The following is a 17895-nucleotide window of genomic DNA, read 5'->3' as shown; positions in this document are numbered from 1 at the left end:
GTATGAATTTTCTAATAAAGATTGCTGTATTTATTTTTCTCTGCCTCTCCCCAGTTTATCAGCAGTCATTGCCAGTTTGCCCAGACTGACCCCACCTATCAACCTAGTCAACTTAATTTACCTCTGCTATGATATAGTTTATTTGGATTTTTTTTCTCTGTCTATTCCGGGATAAACACTGAGTAATGGTGATTACCAAACACATTCTGCTTGCGTCAGTGAAGTCTAAGTTATATTACACAGTATGAGTTTATGGCGGTACTCATTGGCAATTAGTGGTGCTTGTGAAAATGAATTAATTCAGTTTTAATTGTTACAAGGTGAGACAGAAAACCCCTTGTGTAAAATGATATTGATCTCTGAGAGAGAGAGAGAGAGAGAGAGAGAGGCAAGCTAAGTCAATTAACTGTGAAATAGACTCAGTCAATCCCAGTAGTCTGTGTGTAAGCATAAATTTATATTGATATTGATGATCCCTTATTAAGATTGAACTTAAAAATGCCTTGGTGTGTATTTACGGGATGTAATGTAGTGATGTATTTAGAATCTGCAAGGCTAAGACTGTGGATTGAAAAGGAGTTATAAAACATGAATTGTACTCAACCCCCAGTCCATGAACTGAGAATGTGTTCAGAATTGAATATTAGATGAAAGCATACTTTGTGCATGATGAGACTGCAAAGCGGGGCATGTTAATGCTCTGTGTAATACTGTGTGGTCAACAGATCAATCAGCTTGTTTGCTGGAGGCCCAGCCAACGTTGTGTGTTCATGTATTGTATATGTATATGGCAAGTGCCTTCTCATCCTCGTCACACTGCCACTGTAATGTTAGCATTTTTTAAAAATCTTCTTAACCATAGGAATGGCATATTTTTCCTAATGAATCATGAATTACATCTATTGTTTTCATAAATAACCCTCCTTAAAATGGATTTTAAAATGGATTATCTCTTATTTGGATCATTTCTGACTTAAAACAAATGTAATGTTCTGTCACTAGTGTTTATTACAAAAAAGGAGAATGAAGTCATATGAGTGATTTCAAAAGATCTCGTGGTCATCTGTCTGACTCAAATATGCTCATCATTTGCACCCTAGTGAAATATCAGCAAAAAAACATGCCTCATAATTGTATTGTTTTAGAGGGTAAGGTAGTGTTGGATGGTTTACAGTATAAATAGGAAAGCAGAGGAAACAGTGGGAATTTTAAAATCTCATTTCACCCATGGCAGTGGAAAAACTACAACTGTGTCTTAATTGTTTTCTTCTTGTTGAAAAATTGCTGCACACGTGACTGGTTTCATTTTTTGTTTGTTTTGCATTCAGTTTTTCTCTAGGCTTATTTTGTTTTCCTGAATGTGGCATGCAGAGTCCAGAAGTAGTATACTTTTTATTTCGTGTTAGAGTTTCAAGTTAAACTCCTTCAAACACGCAACCCAAACCAAAAGTTCAGTGTCCAGTATTGAAAATGAATCCTTATAGAAATGGGTCTGTAATATTTATTTATTGTGCAGTTAAAGCTATTTCACACTGCCCTCGACTCATTCATCCATTGGATCATATTGTCTGTACTGGACCATCAGATTATTATAAGTGTGCACAATTATTGTATAAGATCAATAAAGTTTATTAACTCTTTCAGCATAATCAGCATAGTGTGTACAACTTCTGATTTCTACGCATCAACTGTTTTATTAAAGTGGCATTATTTTTCTCTTTTTGACTTTTTCTTTTGCCTCACTTTTAAACATAACATCTCTTTATAGTGTCACCAACAAATAAATAACAAGGAGTGTTTTTCTACATCAAGGTGAACACCATGGTGTTCAGCATCCAGATACACAGTTGGTATTTGAACATGGGGGCATGACAATGGGGGGGAAAAAACTGCTGGAGTTGCTCTTGAATTCAACACCACTTGATCTAGAAAAATGCTACAATATTATACTCGTCAAAATTTGAAAATGTAGAGGATACAGACATGAGGTAATACCAGTGATAGCATGGTTTTGTTGTGATAGTCTCCAGTAGGCAAATGTTTAGTGATTCAGGGCAAGATTTGCATGATAAATTTAAAGCTTGCTGCTCAAGCGAATGGCTGCAATTCCAAAATATCAATATGAACCGAGTTTGGAGGGAAATTGCAGTTAGGTTTTGGACACTGTAATGTTAATTACATATTGACAGTGATGCATCAATATTGATAACACTTGACATAACTCTGCTCAATGAGCAGTAGTGGATGGTTCTTGCATGGTTGACTGCAAGTAACTGTAATGACACATCAAATCAGCCGTGTCCAAAATATTAATTTTTGCATTGTCGTTGGTGGTGTTTTTTAATTTTTTTTTTTTTTTTTAATTTTTGGTTCTCCTGTTCCCAGCACACACAATACTTGACTTCTTGTTGGGTAGTATTTAGAGAAACACATTTTGAACTATCTGATAAAGCAGAATATTTGCAAAAATTTCTTTTATGTGATTTGTAATCTAGACTCATTTTTATAACATGAAATGATTACATATGAAAGGATTTCATGTTATAAAACACATTTCATATGTAAATGTATTTCTACACAATACATATGTAAATATATTTCCATGTACTTCCATTAATTTGAAATAGAGGGGGCAAAACAATAAAGCACTTCTCCTATACATTGTCCTAGCAATGTTTGCCAATTATCTGCTGGAGCACATAGTATGAGAACACCACATGTCCTCTGGATATATGTATATTGCTCCTAAGATGTAGGCAAGAAGTAATGGGATATGGTGATGAAAATACATGACCTCCTCCTCTTCCCGTCAGACCTGCTGAAAGCCAGCAGAGATCTTCAAATTTAAAACAAAAAACAACAAAAAAAAACTCCAGTGTGTATGCCACAGGGCTATTTGGCCATCTTGCTTATCTTTAATCTGCCTATATAAACACAGGCCATACCTGTCTTATGTCAGTGCTGCCTTATTAAGGGTGTAGTTGAATACACTGCCAGTCTGCATCACTCTAAATGTAAAGCAAGAAACAGATGAGGCTGCTGTAATATTGTTTCCAGAAATGCATTGCTGAATATAATGGTACTGTACTGTTGTGTATTAGCGACTGATCCTTCATCTCTAAAAATTAGAGCATGAACTGATGCAAAATGGAGTGTTTCTTCCTGTTCCTCCGGTGTTAATTATGTGTATTTCTCCCACAGACTGCAGAACAGCTACACAGCCTCACAGAGAGCCAACCAGGATTTGGAAGAGAAGCTTCATGCCTTGGTAATCATTCTCCCTTTTACATTTATCTTCTTAATTCATTTTAGTGACGGATGTCTTTCATTTTGTTGGTTTCAGTAATATAGTGATATTCAGTCAGTTTGGAGGGAGTCAGGCCAGCTTTCAACTCTCCTCATGTCACGGGGATTAGTTTAGGCTCTACAACATTGACAAACATTTAACATACATGTTGAACAATTTCTTCTACAGTGCCACTTACATTATATCCTCTTAGCCAGGCTGCTGCTCCTCAACTCTGAATTATTTATCATGCTCAGTGACTGAGTGTAATCTCGCAAAAATAAATTAATGATAAAAACAGTTTCGAGGAATAATATTCCTGAATCCTTTGGAATTTTCTTCATATTTAAATAAATGGCTCCTAATAAACCATCTGATCATCTTCATAAATGGGTCTTAGAAAGGTACATTGCTGCTGCTCCTGCACCCCCTCCCACTATTAATCTGTGCTGGGATGTAGTGTTAACAGTCGGAGTGCATAAACACATGCATGGCCATGCTGGAGTTTGGCTAAGTACCACTGTCACAGTGGAGGTTATGTGTGTGTGTATATATATATATATATATATATATATATATATATATATTTTAATTTCTGTGAAAGCTCTAAAGCAGAGTAAAACGTGAACTAAGAGAAAGTATTGAACCACATCAAATACATTAAAGTATGGACTGGAAAGTAGTGATCTATGTGGTAAATTCATTGTACACTTATTTGGCCCAGCACTGAAACAATTCATTTTCCTTTCACATGTAATTTAAATTACATTAATTTCAATAGAAATTGTATCTGGCAGTTCAAGTCCCAGACATGGACTCAAAAACTTCACACCGTACAGAAGTAGCAAAGCAGCAGTGAATGTGTCAGGGCAGTCCTTTGTAGAGTAGCAGATCCACAATCATAGCAGTGGCTCTGTGTGTTACGTAAGAATAATTGGGCAGATTTACAAATTGACAGGGCTCATTTAGAAGTTTGGAGCTGATGGTACAAATGCTTCACTCTTTACGTTTGCTTAACTCTTTACGGTTGCTTCACTCTTTACGGTTGCTTCACTCTTTACGGTTGCTACAAGTGCTTCACTCGTTACGGTTTGTGAGTTGGCTAACAATACAACTAGCTATCTTGCTAGTAACCAAATATAGGGATCGTTGTTGTTATTGTTTTGGCTGCTCCCGTTAGGGGTCGCCACAGCGGATAACCTTCCATTTTCCGCATATTGATTTGGCACAGGTGCGATGTGCTAGATGCAATTTCTGATGCAACCCTCTGCAATTATCCAGACTTGGGACCAGCACTTAGAGTGGACTAGCTTGTGCACCCCCAGTGGCTGGGGTCGGCGCCCAGTGTGGGGCTCAAACCCACAATCCTGAGATCATGCTCTACCAACTGAGCTAGCTGGGTATTATGCTATTACTGTTTTAACTGTGTTTTGGGAAATTAACAGAATAAACTGGTCTACTGAACAAATCCAGACCACTTGTAATTGATTTAATAAGCACCCCAGAGCTACTGAATGATTTGTTTTACATGCAAATTACAAATATTCATGAAAACTACTTGGGTATTAGAATTTAACATCAAGAGCTTTTGAGCTCTTATGATGGGTAAAGGAAAGGAATTTAAAGCTACCATGACTGTCACAGCCTTTCTCCTGTCAGTGTCATTCAAATGCTAATGTAATCAAACATGTTTGGAGTGAATGGTTTTTACAGTGACGCAAATCACAAGACTACGTGCTTGTCTTTGTTAGTCTTTGCCGGTCGAGTTGAAGCCTGCATTAACATTAAAGCATATGATTTTAATTTCAGGCTAGGGCAACAAATGGCAAGTGTTGGGCAGTATACTATAAACATGCTTTATCGTGGTATTATGATAATGATTTTGTTAAAATAAAATGGAAAAATTAATTAAATTCTAAATTTACTTTAGAAGGTCAATAAATTTGTTGATGCATGGTAAATAAAAATACAAAATTAGAATCAAAACTATTATAGACTGCTTTTTTCCTTCCCAAAAAGTATGCTATTTCGCATTTCTGAAAAATGCATTTTGTATTGTTTGTTATATATTTTTTATGTTTCTGTATATGTTGAAGTTTCCATTCAGTTGATTTCCAGGCACTTTATATTTGCGCAACTTTAATTCTCCTGTCTCTGCCCCCTGCCAGTAATCACAGATAGCACAGGTGGCATTGCAATGTAATATTTAATGGCAGGCTACCCAATTTTTTAGCTAGAGAAAACAATGACTCATTGTGCACAGTCATACTGTGCTTCGTGCCCTTCATTTCTTTCTCTCTTTTTCCCATCTTTTCCTCTTCTCTACTCATGCTGCCATGACTTGGATCTCACATCGCCACCACAACCATCACCATCAGGCTGCCATCAGTCAAACCTGGGTTCATGCAGTTGCGTGATCACTCATTCTCTTCTATCTTCTCACTCTTCAAAATGCATTAGTGTAGATGTCATTCTCCAGTCTCCACTGTCTCACCCTTCTGTTCTCCCTCTGCATGACAGTGCTTTGACGTCAGAGGCATCACTCTAGAGTCCAAATGTGCAGTGAAGTGGTTGATAAGCACTACCTGTTGTAGCTTCTGTATGATGTAATACTTTGTCAATATCAGATATTTGCAATCACTTGTATATCTTGCAAGGTAACATTAGTACAAAAGAGATATGCATTGCTGATTGCTTAATGTGAGATTCTCTTAGGACAAGCCATCAGCAAATTTTGGGCTTGCTGAGGGGCTTTAGGCATTTCAACCACTGAACTTCAACTGCGGATGTTCAAAATATAAATATATCAAATTGAAGTGCTCGTCTTGTGAGTAAGCTTCTCTTCCCTTGTCTTCCATTCCTCACTCCTTAGAAGGTCTTTTAGTTTACAGCTGTTATTTCTAGTTTTGTGTGGGCTTTAATGAACAGCTGCTTTATCTGTGCACTGAGTTTATTGCTCCACCTCATCCACTTTAGAGGAACTGTAAGACTATTGCTAAATTCTCCGTTAGTGTTTGGTAACAGAGACTTTTCTGGCACTTGCCGTCACACTGTAATTTTGAGCCTCCTCTTAAGCTAATAGTAAACCGAGTTGAAGTTTAGCTAGCAACGTATCCATGTCCTGAACACACATTAAATATAGCAGGACTTAAATCATAGGAATTGTTTTCCATTTATCTACTTCCCAAGTCTCTCTTAGTCTAGTACTGGAAATACCGAAGCTAGTATTTAGAATGTCATATAAAGCCATCTGATCACATGCTCATTTAAATTACTGTGTGCACAGCACAGATCTGCTTAGCACTTCACTTCTGTGATGTTTTATGAAGCACTCAATTCAATTAAATCCATTGGCTCTGTCAGCTTTCTCAGTGCGTGCAGTGGGCCCATAATGCAGACACCGGCTTTGTATACAGCCAAAATGCTGTTAATATGCTGTTAGCAGAAAAATGGACACGTACACATACAGTCCCCTCCGAAAGTACTGGAAAGACAAGGCCAATTCTTTTGTTTTTGCCATACCCTGAAGACATTTGAGTTTGAGATCAAAAGATTAATATGAGACGATAGATCGAAATGTCAGCTTTCATTTACTGATATTTAAATATAGATGTGTTAAACATCTTAGAACGTGGCACCTTTTGTTTGAACCCACACATGTGATCAAGTGATCAAAAATATTGGAACATGTGACTGACAGGTGTTTCTTGTTGCCCAGGTGTGGCCTGTTAGATTGACTGTTTAAACAGTTAATAGCTCTGAAAGTGTACTCTTGGGTGGAGCCCTGAGTTTCACCTGTGAAGACAGCATTTGTGTTAAAATGGATAAACCAAGATGAAGACCAGAGAGCTGTCTTTGGGAGAAAAGCAAGACATTTTGAAGCTGAGGGAAAATCGGAGCCATTGCACGAGCATTGGGCATAGCCAATGCAACAGTTTGGAATGTCCTGAAAAAGAAAGAAACCACTGGTGTATTAAGAACCAGACATGGAGCAGGTCGGCGAAAAAACCAACAGCAATTGATGACAGAGACATTGTGAGAGCTGTGAAGAAAAACCCAAAACCAGTGACATCACCAACAATCTCCACAGGGCACCAGGGAAGATATCACAATCCACTGTTCAAAGATGATTTCAAGAGCAGAAATATAGAGGCCTTATCCCAAGATACAAACCACTCATCAGCAGTTAAAAAAACAAACAAACAAAAAAAAACCCAGAGGACTACAATTCAAAGAAATACAGAGATGAGCCGTAAAAGTTCTGGAACCAAGATTAACCTCTACCAAAGTGATGGAAAGGCCAAAATGAGAGAAAGGATCTCCTCATGATCCAAAGCATACAAGCTCATCAGTCAAGCAAGGTGGAGCCTGTGCTTTGCTCCTAGCTCTAAAGCAGATAGAGAGTACACAAAAATGGCACTTATTAATCTGCAAAGACTCAAAATCTTCCCTCCAAGTACTTGAATCTTTAAAGACCAAACACATCATAATTGTCAGCATTCTAGCTAAAGGGGATTCTTTACAGGGACAAAATTTCAACATCCTTTTCTGTTGGATACCAGGCCATATTGGGCTGTCTGGCAACGAACAAGCAGACATTGCTTAATTCTCAAACTGAGAATTACAGATTGTCAATTCCCACCATCAGATCTCAAACCCATAAGCTTGTACAAAAATTGGCAAATGGAATGGGACCAGTGCATTCATAACAAACTACACGAAATCACCCATGTTATAAATGAAAGACACTTCCTTCATTTCCCCTTTGAATCCAGACACAATCAGACCGTATACACAAGATGCAGTATATTGATTCAGTTATTGCAAGCAAATGATATGCAAACAAATATTGTGTTAATTACTTTAATTTGCTCTCCTAAAAATTGGGTGGTCTGCCACCAAAGGTGCTATGTTCTAAGTTAACACATCTACTAGATGTAAGGTCAGGTTTCATTTCCTGGTATTATCTCATATTCATCTTTTTATCTCAAACCCAGAGGTCTTCAGTGTATAGCAAAAACAAAAGAATTGGCCTTGCCGTTCCAATACTTTCAGAGGGGACTGTGTACAGCACTGCTAATTGATATTGCAGATTTTCCAGCCCAGAGGTTTGGGGAATATTTATGCTGAAACACTGGAACTAATTTATGCATGCTTTGACAAAAGCCTATGCATTTATGTGGCCAATAGAATGTCATCCAGTTCCCTGATTGGGTATGTGGAGCTAAGAGGATAGTAGTGAGCCTCATTTTATTTAATTGTACCTGTTGTACTGTTTCCTGCTTAACCTAAATTAGCTGCTTTTCTTTCCAGTTTAGTTAATCTTAATTACTTCTACAAGGTTTATCCCCCCTTTTTGCATTTGTCTACTTCTTTTCAAGACAAATGTTGAACTGAGATCAGATTCTGATATAATATACATTCACTGAGCACTTTATTAGGAACACCTGTACACCTAATCATTCATGCAAGTATCTGATCAGCCAATCGTATGGCAGCAGTGCAGTGCATAAAATCATGCAGATGTGCACCAGCAGCTTTGGGTAATGTTCACATCAACCATCAGAACGGGGGAAAAAAAAAAAGTGATCTGGGTGATTTTGACCGTGGCATAATTGTTGGTGCCAGACAGGCTGGTTTGAGTATTTATAACTGCTGATCTCCTGGGATTTTCACATAACAGTCTCTAGAGATTACTCAGAATGGTGAAATAAAGAAAAAACATCCAGTAAGTGGCAGTTCTGCAGATGGAAATGCCTTCTTGATGAGAGAGGTCGGAGAATGGCCAGACTGATTCGAGCTGACAGAAAGGCTACAGTAACTCAGATAACCACTCTTTATAATTGTGATGAGCAGAAAAGTAACTCAGAGTGACATGTCAAACCGAGAGGTGGATGGGCTACAACAGCAGAAGACCAGAAAGCTGAGGCTGCAGTTGGCACATGCTCACTAAATCTGGACAGTTGAAGACTGGAAAAATGTAGCCTGGTCTGATGAATCTTGATTTCTGCTGAGGCACACAGATGGTAGGGTCAGAATTTGGCACCCAGAGCATGAATCCATGGACCCATCCTGCCATTTGTCAACAGTCCAGGCTGGTGGAGGTGATGTAATGGTGTGGGGAATGTTTTCTTGGCACACTTTGGCGCCCGTTAATACCAATCATCGCTTGAATGCCACAGCCTATTTGAGTATTTTTGCTGACCATGTGCATCCGTTCATGGCCACAATTTTCCCATCTTCTAATGGCCCTTCTAATGGCCCTTCTAATGCACCATGTCACAGAGCAAGTTGTCTCAACCTGGTTTCATGAACATTACAATGAGTTCAGTGTTCTTCAGTGGCCTTGCCAGTCATCGGATCTGAATCTAATAGAACATTGGGATGTGGTAGAACAGGAGATTCGCAGAATGAAAGTGCACCTGAAAAATCTGCAGGAATTGCATGATGCAATCATGTCAACATGGTGCTGAACCTCAAAGAAATGTTTCCAACATCATGTGGAATCCATGCCATGAAGAATTGAGGCTGTTTTGAGAGCAGAGAGAGGCCCTACCCAGTATTAGTATAGTGATCCTAATAAAGTGCTCAGTGAGTGTATACTACATTACACTGTTACAGATTCTTTCCAAGCTATGGAGTCTAATTGCCAAACTCGTTTAGATGATATTGTGTCATTACTCTGACTTATCAAGGCAATTTATTCATATCTATCATGCAATTTATCAGTTTATTTATGTCAGAAGCCTGCTTTTGGCCCAATATTCATCTGAGTCATACACTTAAGCTGAATGGATGGATTTTTTTTTTTTTTTGTTTTAGTTTTTAATCTCTCTCTCTCTCTCTCTCTCTTTAAGTTAATTCTCAAATGTTAAGAATTTAACATTTTGTTTTCTTTTTTTTACTCTGTTTTATGCTGACGCTGTCAGCAGAGATCTGAAGATGAGAGGCTTGAAGGTTTTTGTGAATCGATAAGGAAATGACTGGCTGCTCTTACTTAAAACACTAGCTCAGGGTTTGCCTGATCCATTCAGAGAATTGCTTAGAGAGCTGTTTGTAATTTCTGCACACTCTGTCTTTTGCAGCTCCGGAAAGTGGAAAGAGACAAGAAGACCATGGATCAAGAGATAGTGGAGCTCACCAACAAGCTTGTGGATGCTAAGAACACTATTGACAAGCTGGAGGAACTGAATGTATGTAGTCTATTTGTGTGTATGTGTGTGTGGAGCTGAAAATTGAAAGTTACTTTAAGAGGTTCAGTGCTGAGCTTTCATAGAACTGCATTGTCAGGTCTGTCTGCAGTCTTGGACAAGACTTTGGCCTGATGGAGTTCTACATTAGAAACAGCAATCTCACTTTAAGACATGCTCTTCTTTTTCATTAGGTTTAGATACAGCATTCAAACTCCTTATCTGTGCTAGGGTCATGTTGTTGCACTTTGAATAGGGTACCCAGGATTGGCAGGAATGTCTGCTGAATACTTGTGCACAGATTAATTGTACTAAAATCCTGATTTTCAGCAAAAAGCCATTGCTTAAATGAGCAGCCTCATGCTAGTTGAGAGTATATATACAGCAGCGCTGTGGGAATGTAATTATGGGATTTTAAGAACCAGTTATCCATCTGTTCACAGTGCTTAATCATGGTGTTTTATCTTCATGGGCAGATCAGCTGCAGATCAGTCCTCTTCTTTCAGAATGGTCTCTGTGGGGAAAATGCTGAAGTCTACGGCACTGGTTTCTCTCTACAGTTTTTTTTTTCCTCACTCTTTTTTAAAATTTCTCTTTTTTCCATTTCTTTCTCTTTCAGGAACGCTATCGGCAGGACTGCAATTTGGCTGTGCAGCTGTTGAAGTGCAACAAGTCCCATTTCCGGAACCACAAGTTTGCAGACGTGAGTGTTGGGTGCACATATCCATCTATGAATGTGAAGTCCTCTCAGCGTGCACTTTTCCATGCATGCCATTGTAGGAGTTCACATGGACTTTATGCTCCATAGTGACACACAGTGAAAGGAGAGTGGGACCATGTAATTGCAAGGTTTCATTTTTTGTCAAAATGGAGATGGCTGTGTTTCTTACTGTACAGAGCAGTAGGCAAAAAAAAAGTAGCTAAAAAGGAAAGGTTTGAAAACGCAGTCTGTGCAGAGGGCAGTGCTTTATACCAGTTTTCAGCTTGGGATATGTGATTGTTAGTATAGTATACTCTTGACACAGGCTGACCAGCAGAGGCCAAATGTGTTAGCATGTTGTCAAATCCCACATGCGTTAGGTGCATAACTCCACTCCATAAGCCTGTTTGCTTATCTCTGGGATGTCCATCGCTGAAACACAAGCCCTAATTGTTACAGCCCATCCTCTACCAGCCTAGGATTAGTAGATTTTAAAATTAAACCTGATTGGACCTGATTCACAAAACGTATCCACACCTGACAATTACACCCATATGTGGTTCTTCCTCAAACTGTTGCCATGAAGTTGAAAGCACACAATTGTCTAGAATGTCTTTGTATGTTGTAGTGTTACAATTTCCCTTTACTGGATCCCTTCACAGAAATTGCACAATATTACATTGACAAATTCAGATGATTTACCAAGATGAAATCAGCTACATGCATATCCAAATAAATCATCTTGTGTAGGTATGCTATAGACATTAAGTGGGTAATTATCTAAAATAATTTATCATACTCTGTTTAATCAATTATCATACTGTGTTTGTTTGTTTCACCAGTTTTAACCCTTTGCTCCTCAGTGGCAAATTAAAGTTAATAATAAATGAAAACTTTAACAACTTTAATAAGAAGTTAAAACTCAAAACCGTTTCGGTGAGCCCGTGCCTTCTGTAGCCTCAGATTAATGTTCTTGGCTGACAGGAGTGGAACCTGATGTGGTCTTTTGCTGTTGTAGCTGATCTGCCTCAAGGTTCTAATATGATGTGTGTCCAGAGATGCTTTTCTGCTCACCACGGTTGTAAAGAGTGGATATTTGAGTTACCGTAGCCTGAAGGTGCTTCCGCTCACAGAACTGCTGCTGACTGGATGTTTTTTTTGTGTGTTTGTTTTTTTTGTAAAATATGATAACATTTAATTTTTTGTTTAAAGGCAGAAATGATCAAAATAAGAGATGCATCTTAAGATCATGTTCTTATTACATATTTTATCTCTGTGGTTCTTACTAACAGTCACAAGAGATTTTGGGTTAAGAGACTACTGCTGAATACACTTTGATGCAGGCATCTTGTAAGGGTGCATAGATGGCCCTCATGAGCACCCTTTTGAAGCCCAAAATGAGAAATGGCATACGAGATTAAAGTCCTATAGCAGTGATATACCTCCAGTGGGATCTCATACAATGCGAGTAATAAAATGCATATTTTTAGCTCATATTGATGTGTGGAAAATACTAGCATAATGGTATGAACTGAGGGTAATTTGTTGAGTAACAGTGTGAGGTACAGAATCTTTGTATCCTTGAAGAGCACTAGAAAAACAGACAAATGTTCTACCACTACTGTGGGTTGTGTTTGTTTCCTCGGGAGGTTTTATAATGATGTATTATACTTAGATGATGCAATAGACATTTCATAAAGGATGCCCATTGTAAACACTGGCTGCTGGGAAACCTTTTCCAGCCATCACTGGGAATGCATACAGGAAGCACTGTGCTACTGACTGTGGCAGATAAAAGCTCAGTAAAATAGAATGCACATAATCATGATTCTCTGAGGTGTGTGTATGGGTATTAGTACATTAATAACTCTTCTGGTTGCTTGAGCAGAAGGGAGGATTGCATGTTGTACTTTTGCATTCATGGGCAGCACAAGACAGCAGTAGTGAGTGCATGCAGCAGTCAGCCATTTTCACACCACTGAATACAACTGTAGCATGATATAATTTGAATAAGATTAAGTTTTTCATGGGGGCTTTAGTCATTGTGTGTCTTTTACCTATTGTTGTAGATTTTTGTTCTTGTACTTGAGCTAAGACACTTGATAGGTCTGATGCAGTGGTTGAACTTATTGGTGTCCAGGATATAAATTATTGTCTTGTCAGGGTGGGGTAATAAGAAGCGTAGCACACCGGCCTAGTGTTCTTAGACTCAGTAGAATTGGTGGCATATGTCTCTGCTGCTGAAGCATACATTTCACAAGAGACTTGTAAAATCTACCTTTTTGGAAACTAGAGGACACAATGCAGATGAAGATCCTTGACCCAGATCATCATTCAGGAGTCATGTTTGGAAATGCTGCCTGGAATGCACCGATCCTGTCTGCCCTCACATCCAGAGCAGTTGTGGTGTTTTGTGGGCCACTAGCCGCCCCCACAGGATACACAGGTTACGGCATCAGCTGAGCTAAACTGTATGATCAGAGATTTTCCCTGCCTGTGTTCCATGAATCAATAAGCCCCAGTTGGCCTCATCCAATCAAGGCAGCAGTGTAAGATAAATGTCCTAGTTTCCTGCCCTTTACTCCTTTCAAGTTTTTTTTTCTTTCTGGTTTCTTTTCAGTTACAATCTAGTTTCATTAGCCTTCCATTTTACGTTTTTTGAATAAAAGGAACCCCTGAAATTGCCTCCTTCTGAATTTGCCCTCACAAGGTTGAATGGTAGATGCATCTCATTTAGCAGCCCATTCACATTTCAGGGAGCAAGTATAGAGAATTTTCTGACTACATAACTCCTCTGTTATCATTTTACATAACCTTAACATAACGCTCAGATCTTGTTGTGGATACATTTTTTAAAGGATGTGTAGACTTTAAACTGTAGATGATAAGTACAGACATACAGAAGCTTATGAGATATTGATTATTCATCCCACAGTCTCTATCAAAATACAATTCAGTTGCAATATATTTTAGGTGCCAGATTATTTTCTTCTCATTTTAAAATGCATGTAAGATTTCAGTAACAGTGTGCTTGTTTACGGACATACTGACAGTCTGTGTTTAAAGTTAATTTATACACTATAATTTTTCAGGTTGTGTGGTTTTATTGTCTAAGAGCAATGATGTGGTTTGTGAAATCTGTATTTGTCTTTTGCTGACTTGCTTTCTAGTTGCCATATGAACTACAGGAGATGGTGAATAAGCACATGAAGAGCAGTCTGCCTGACAAGACCCAGAGCCCTCAAGGAGCCCATGGGCAGGACCCAGACACACTGAGTTTGACACCAGCTGATGTGGTGCCCACCTCTGTCATTGCCCGGGTACTTGAGAAACCTGAACCACTTGTTCTCAACTCTGCTCAGTCCAGCAGCAGTGGCCGGCCAGTGGCTGAGGATGTGTTTGTCCATGTGGATATGACTGGATCCCAGAATGAAAGTGCTGGCCGAGAAAATGGGGGTCCTGGACAGACTAGGCTTAGCACCTGTACTGGACCTGATCAGTCACATCTTAATGGAGTGTTCCGTAGTCCAGATGGTCAGTCAGCTGACAGTGGGGCAGCACCCTCCTTTGAGAAGCTAAATCCTTACCCTACACCACCTCCTCCACATCCGCTCTACCCTGGCCGCAAAGTGATTGAGTTCTCCTCTGATGATAAGGTAAAGATCCCTAAGAACAGCCCACTGCCTAACTGCACATATGCCACACGCCAGGCCATATCCCTTAGCCTGGTACAAAATGAGGAGGAGGCTGGAGAACGGCAACGTACTGTCCCCAACAGCCCTGCAGTGTCTGATGGAGGTTGGCGTTCTGGGACTTCCTCATCTTCAGGCGGAGGGCATGCATCACAACCACGAACGCCTCAGCAGAGTGATTTCACTGACCCTTTGTCTAGCCAGTCAAGTCCCTTCAGCAGCCCACCACAGCCACCGAGTGCCTTTGCCAGCTCAGGTAGCTCTGAGGAGGACTTGCTCACCAACTGGCAGAGAATGTTTGTGGAGAAGATTGCACCATCCTCAGAAGGCACCCTGGTTAACCGCACCTCCTTTAGCAGTGAGACAGTGAAGGAACTCCAAATGAGTCGCAGCAGCAAGTCCGGTAGAGGAGCTTCAGACCGAGGGATCCTGCGTGGAGCCTACTCAGATGGAGAAGAGGGCTCCTCAACTCAAAGCTGGACGGCCAGCAGAGAGTCCAGCCTGGATACTGATACAAGCAGCATCGCAGACCTACGCACCAAAAGGGGTCAGTATGGTGCTACCTTTTCACAAGAGGAGAGTGAGCAATTGCTGATGGCTCTTGACAATGATGATGGTGCTAGTGGTGACACAATGGTCATGGTGGAGTCCAGCCCAGCCTCTGCAAAGCAGCCAGAGTTTGCTGAAGATGGTGGTTCTGTAGGCAGCCCAGCCGAAGAGCGAGACGTCCTTCCACAGGACTTTCCCATCATCAGTCCCCGGGTCCTTGCCGGCTTGGAGGATTACACAGAAAAGCCTCCCTCTCACCGCCACCAGAGTGGCTCCACCCGGCCTCAGAAGAGCCCCAAAAGGATGGGGGTTCATCACCTGCACAGGAAGGACAGTCTTACCAGGGCTCAAGAGCACGGAAACCTGCTGGACTGAGAAAGTGGCTAGCCCCTTGCTCCTTACTTCACCTACAGTGCTCTTCTGCTTGTTAGATCACAAGTCTTACCAGGCCATAAAGGGAAGCAGGAATCACATTGGTGATTGATCAGCTAATGCCCAAGCTGCTTTCTTTTATGGGTTATTACTGTAACTCTTGAGCCACTTCTCAGAAGCAAGAAGCTAGTTGTGGTATTTACAGTACAGATTAAGGTGGTAATCATACCTTTTAAGAAGTCTGATGTACTTCAGTTATCCTTTAAGAATGTGAGAGTATGTAAGAAGTTAATTTTTCCATGCTCCAACATCTTCTGGACATCTTCAAGCTGTGGTGTAAATTATGAGAAGAATACAGGATATAGCCATATAAAGACACCTCTGTATTTGGCCAATGTATTGTAATGGGGGACATCCAGATGAAACAGCACTTTCAACTTGTTGCCGTAAGGTACTAGAATACCACAGAAACTGGAAGCAAAGACCCCTTTTTTTGTTGAAGGGTTTCAAAGTGAGAGCCGTGTACTTCTAAAGATTAAAGAATGAGATGGTGCTCCAGACTGAGATCCAGATACTGTTGTATGGTTTAGATTATGCAGGTTTCATGGGATTCAGTGGATTTTAATCTTTCAGTGCCTAACCCTTTTTAATGACTAATGTTTTCCCATCACCCTTTAAAAAGTATTGCTCCTTATGTCTACTTTCAGTTCACGTTTAAGAATCCCATTCCACTGCACATCTATGGCAAACACCTCTTTTCATCGAGCTGCCACAGTAATTTTTGATCGATTGAAACAAATTTTTTTGAATTTTTCTTTACTATGGAAATATTTAGATTTCAACAAATATTCTGATTAATATAAATTATATCCGTGAGTTTATCCATGATGTTTTAGTTCCTAAGGTCCATAAAAGGTTTTCTTGTTAACTCCCACTTCCCAATGATAATTTGCGGAACAGACTTGGATGTCTCCTACATCTTTATTTTAGCTGCTGTGGAAAAGTATCCCATAGCTTCAATGAATGCCACTATGATTATTTAGGTGTTTTGAAATATATTTAGATAGAAAATGTAGACCTAAATCTGAGCTTTGGTTGTCTACCTTTTCCCTTTGAAGAATGTATGGTTTTATTCAGCATTCATCTTATTTCATTTGTTTCTTCAGAATTTGGTATGGGCAAGAAAAACATTACAAACTCACAGTGAAAACAAGACTGATATTTATTGGTGTGCAATCACATAGGTAGTAAAGTGTTTTCATAGCTTTTGCCAGCAGTGAACTTTTACTCAGTGTAATTTACCCAACACAATGGCTGTCAGAATATTTTTCACTGTTTAAATACCATTAAAATTTTCATGATATTTTCGTCATCAAAGGCAGGCCAAAAAAAAAAAATCTACATTTGAATGTCCAGGAGGCCGAGGTTTCATTTTTAGTCAACTAACACCTTGTCACTTGATGTGGGATAAGGGCTCTGAATAGATGCATGTAATTCATGCTATACCATATTTTCCACATATGTTTAAGATATTAGATATGAAACTTTAAATCAATATTAAACATTAACAACTTGTGTGTCCCAACAATGATATTCAAATATTAGTATTAATATAAGTAGTTCGACATTTTAACATTGGAGTACGCTGGAACGTAAAAATGCGCAAAAGATCTCCTTTTTTTCTATAATAAAATGGCAATCGACACATCAATCTGGAATGATTGACGTTTGCGTTTGCGTTTCTTGAACTCTCTGGGAGTTCATTAAAGTGAAATAAAATCTATCATTGTGTTTGAGTTAGCTATCTTTAAATTAGTATATAATTAACATAAGTTAACAGATGTTTTTAGAGAACAGGTTCTCAAGAAACTGGGAAGTGAGCCTCAGTGGCGAAAAAGTTAAAATTCGTCTGTATTGGAGTAAGAACTTTTCTGTTGGAATCATTGTGCACTACGTAGGTTCTACAGTGTCATCATTTTATGCCCAATGTAGTTATCATATACAGTCAGGTATGTAAATATTTCGACATTGACAAAGTTATTGTTATTTTAACTGCCTACCACAGTATATTGTAGTTGAAATTAAATAATATAGGTATAATTTGAG

The 17895-nt window shown here is 39.2% G+C and overlaps 1 protein-coding gene across 7 annotated transcripts in view; it reads left to right on the top strand.

Moving 5' to 3' along the window:
* The window catches only part of tjap1 (tight junction associated protein 1 (peripheral)), a 91762-nt gene extending 75415 nt beyond the window's left edge, over window positions 1-16347 (top strand). For all 7 annotated transcript variants that reach the window (XM_053232776.1, XM_053232777.1, XM_053232779.1 and 4 more), the window contains 4 exons: window positions 3202-3268; window positions 10372-10479; window positions 11096-11179; window positions 14347-16347. In XM_053232776.1, coding sequence (XP_053088751.1) covers window positions 3202-3268; window positions 10372-10479; window positions 11096-11179; window positions 14347-15792 — 1705 coding nt within the window. In that variant the 3' untranslated portion in view covers window positions 15793-16347. The remainder of the gene's footprint in view (window positions 1-3201; window positions 3269-10371; window positions 10480-11095; window positions 11180-14346) is intronic.
* The last annotated feature ends 1548 nt before the right edge of the window (window positions 16348-17895 follow it).

This window comes from Pangasianodon hypophthalmus, chromosome 3 (assembly GCF_027358585.1).
Source record: "Pangasianodon hypophthalmus isolate fPanHyp1 chromosome 3, fPanHyp1.pri, whole genome shotgun sequence".
Taxonomy (NCBI): Eukaryota; Metazoa; Chordata; class Actinopteri; order Siluriformes; family Pangasiidae; genus Pangasianodon; species Pangasianodon hypophthalmus.
The sequence above is the reverse complement of the archived record's forward strand: the minus strand, read 5'-3'. Positions and strand labels throughout refer to the sequence as shown.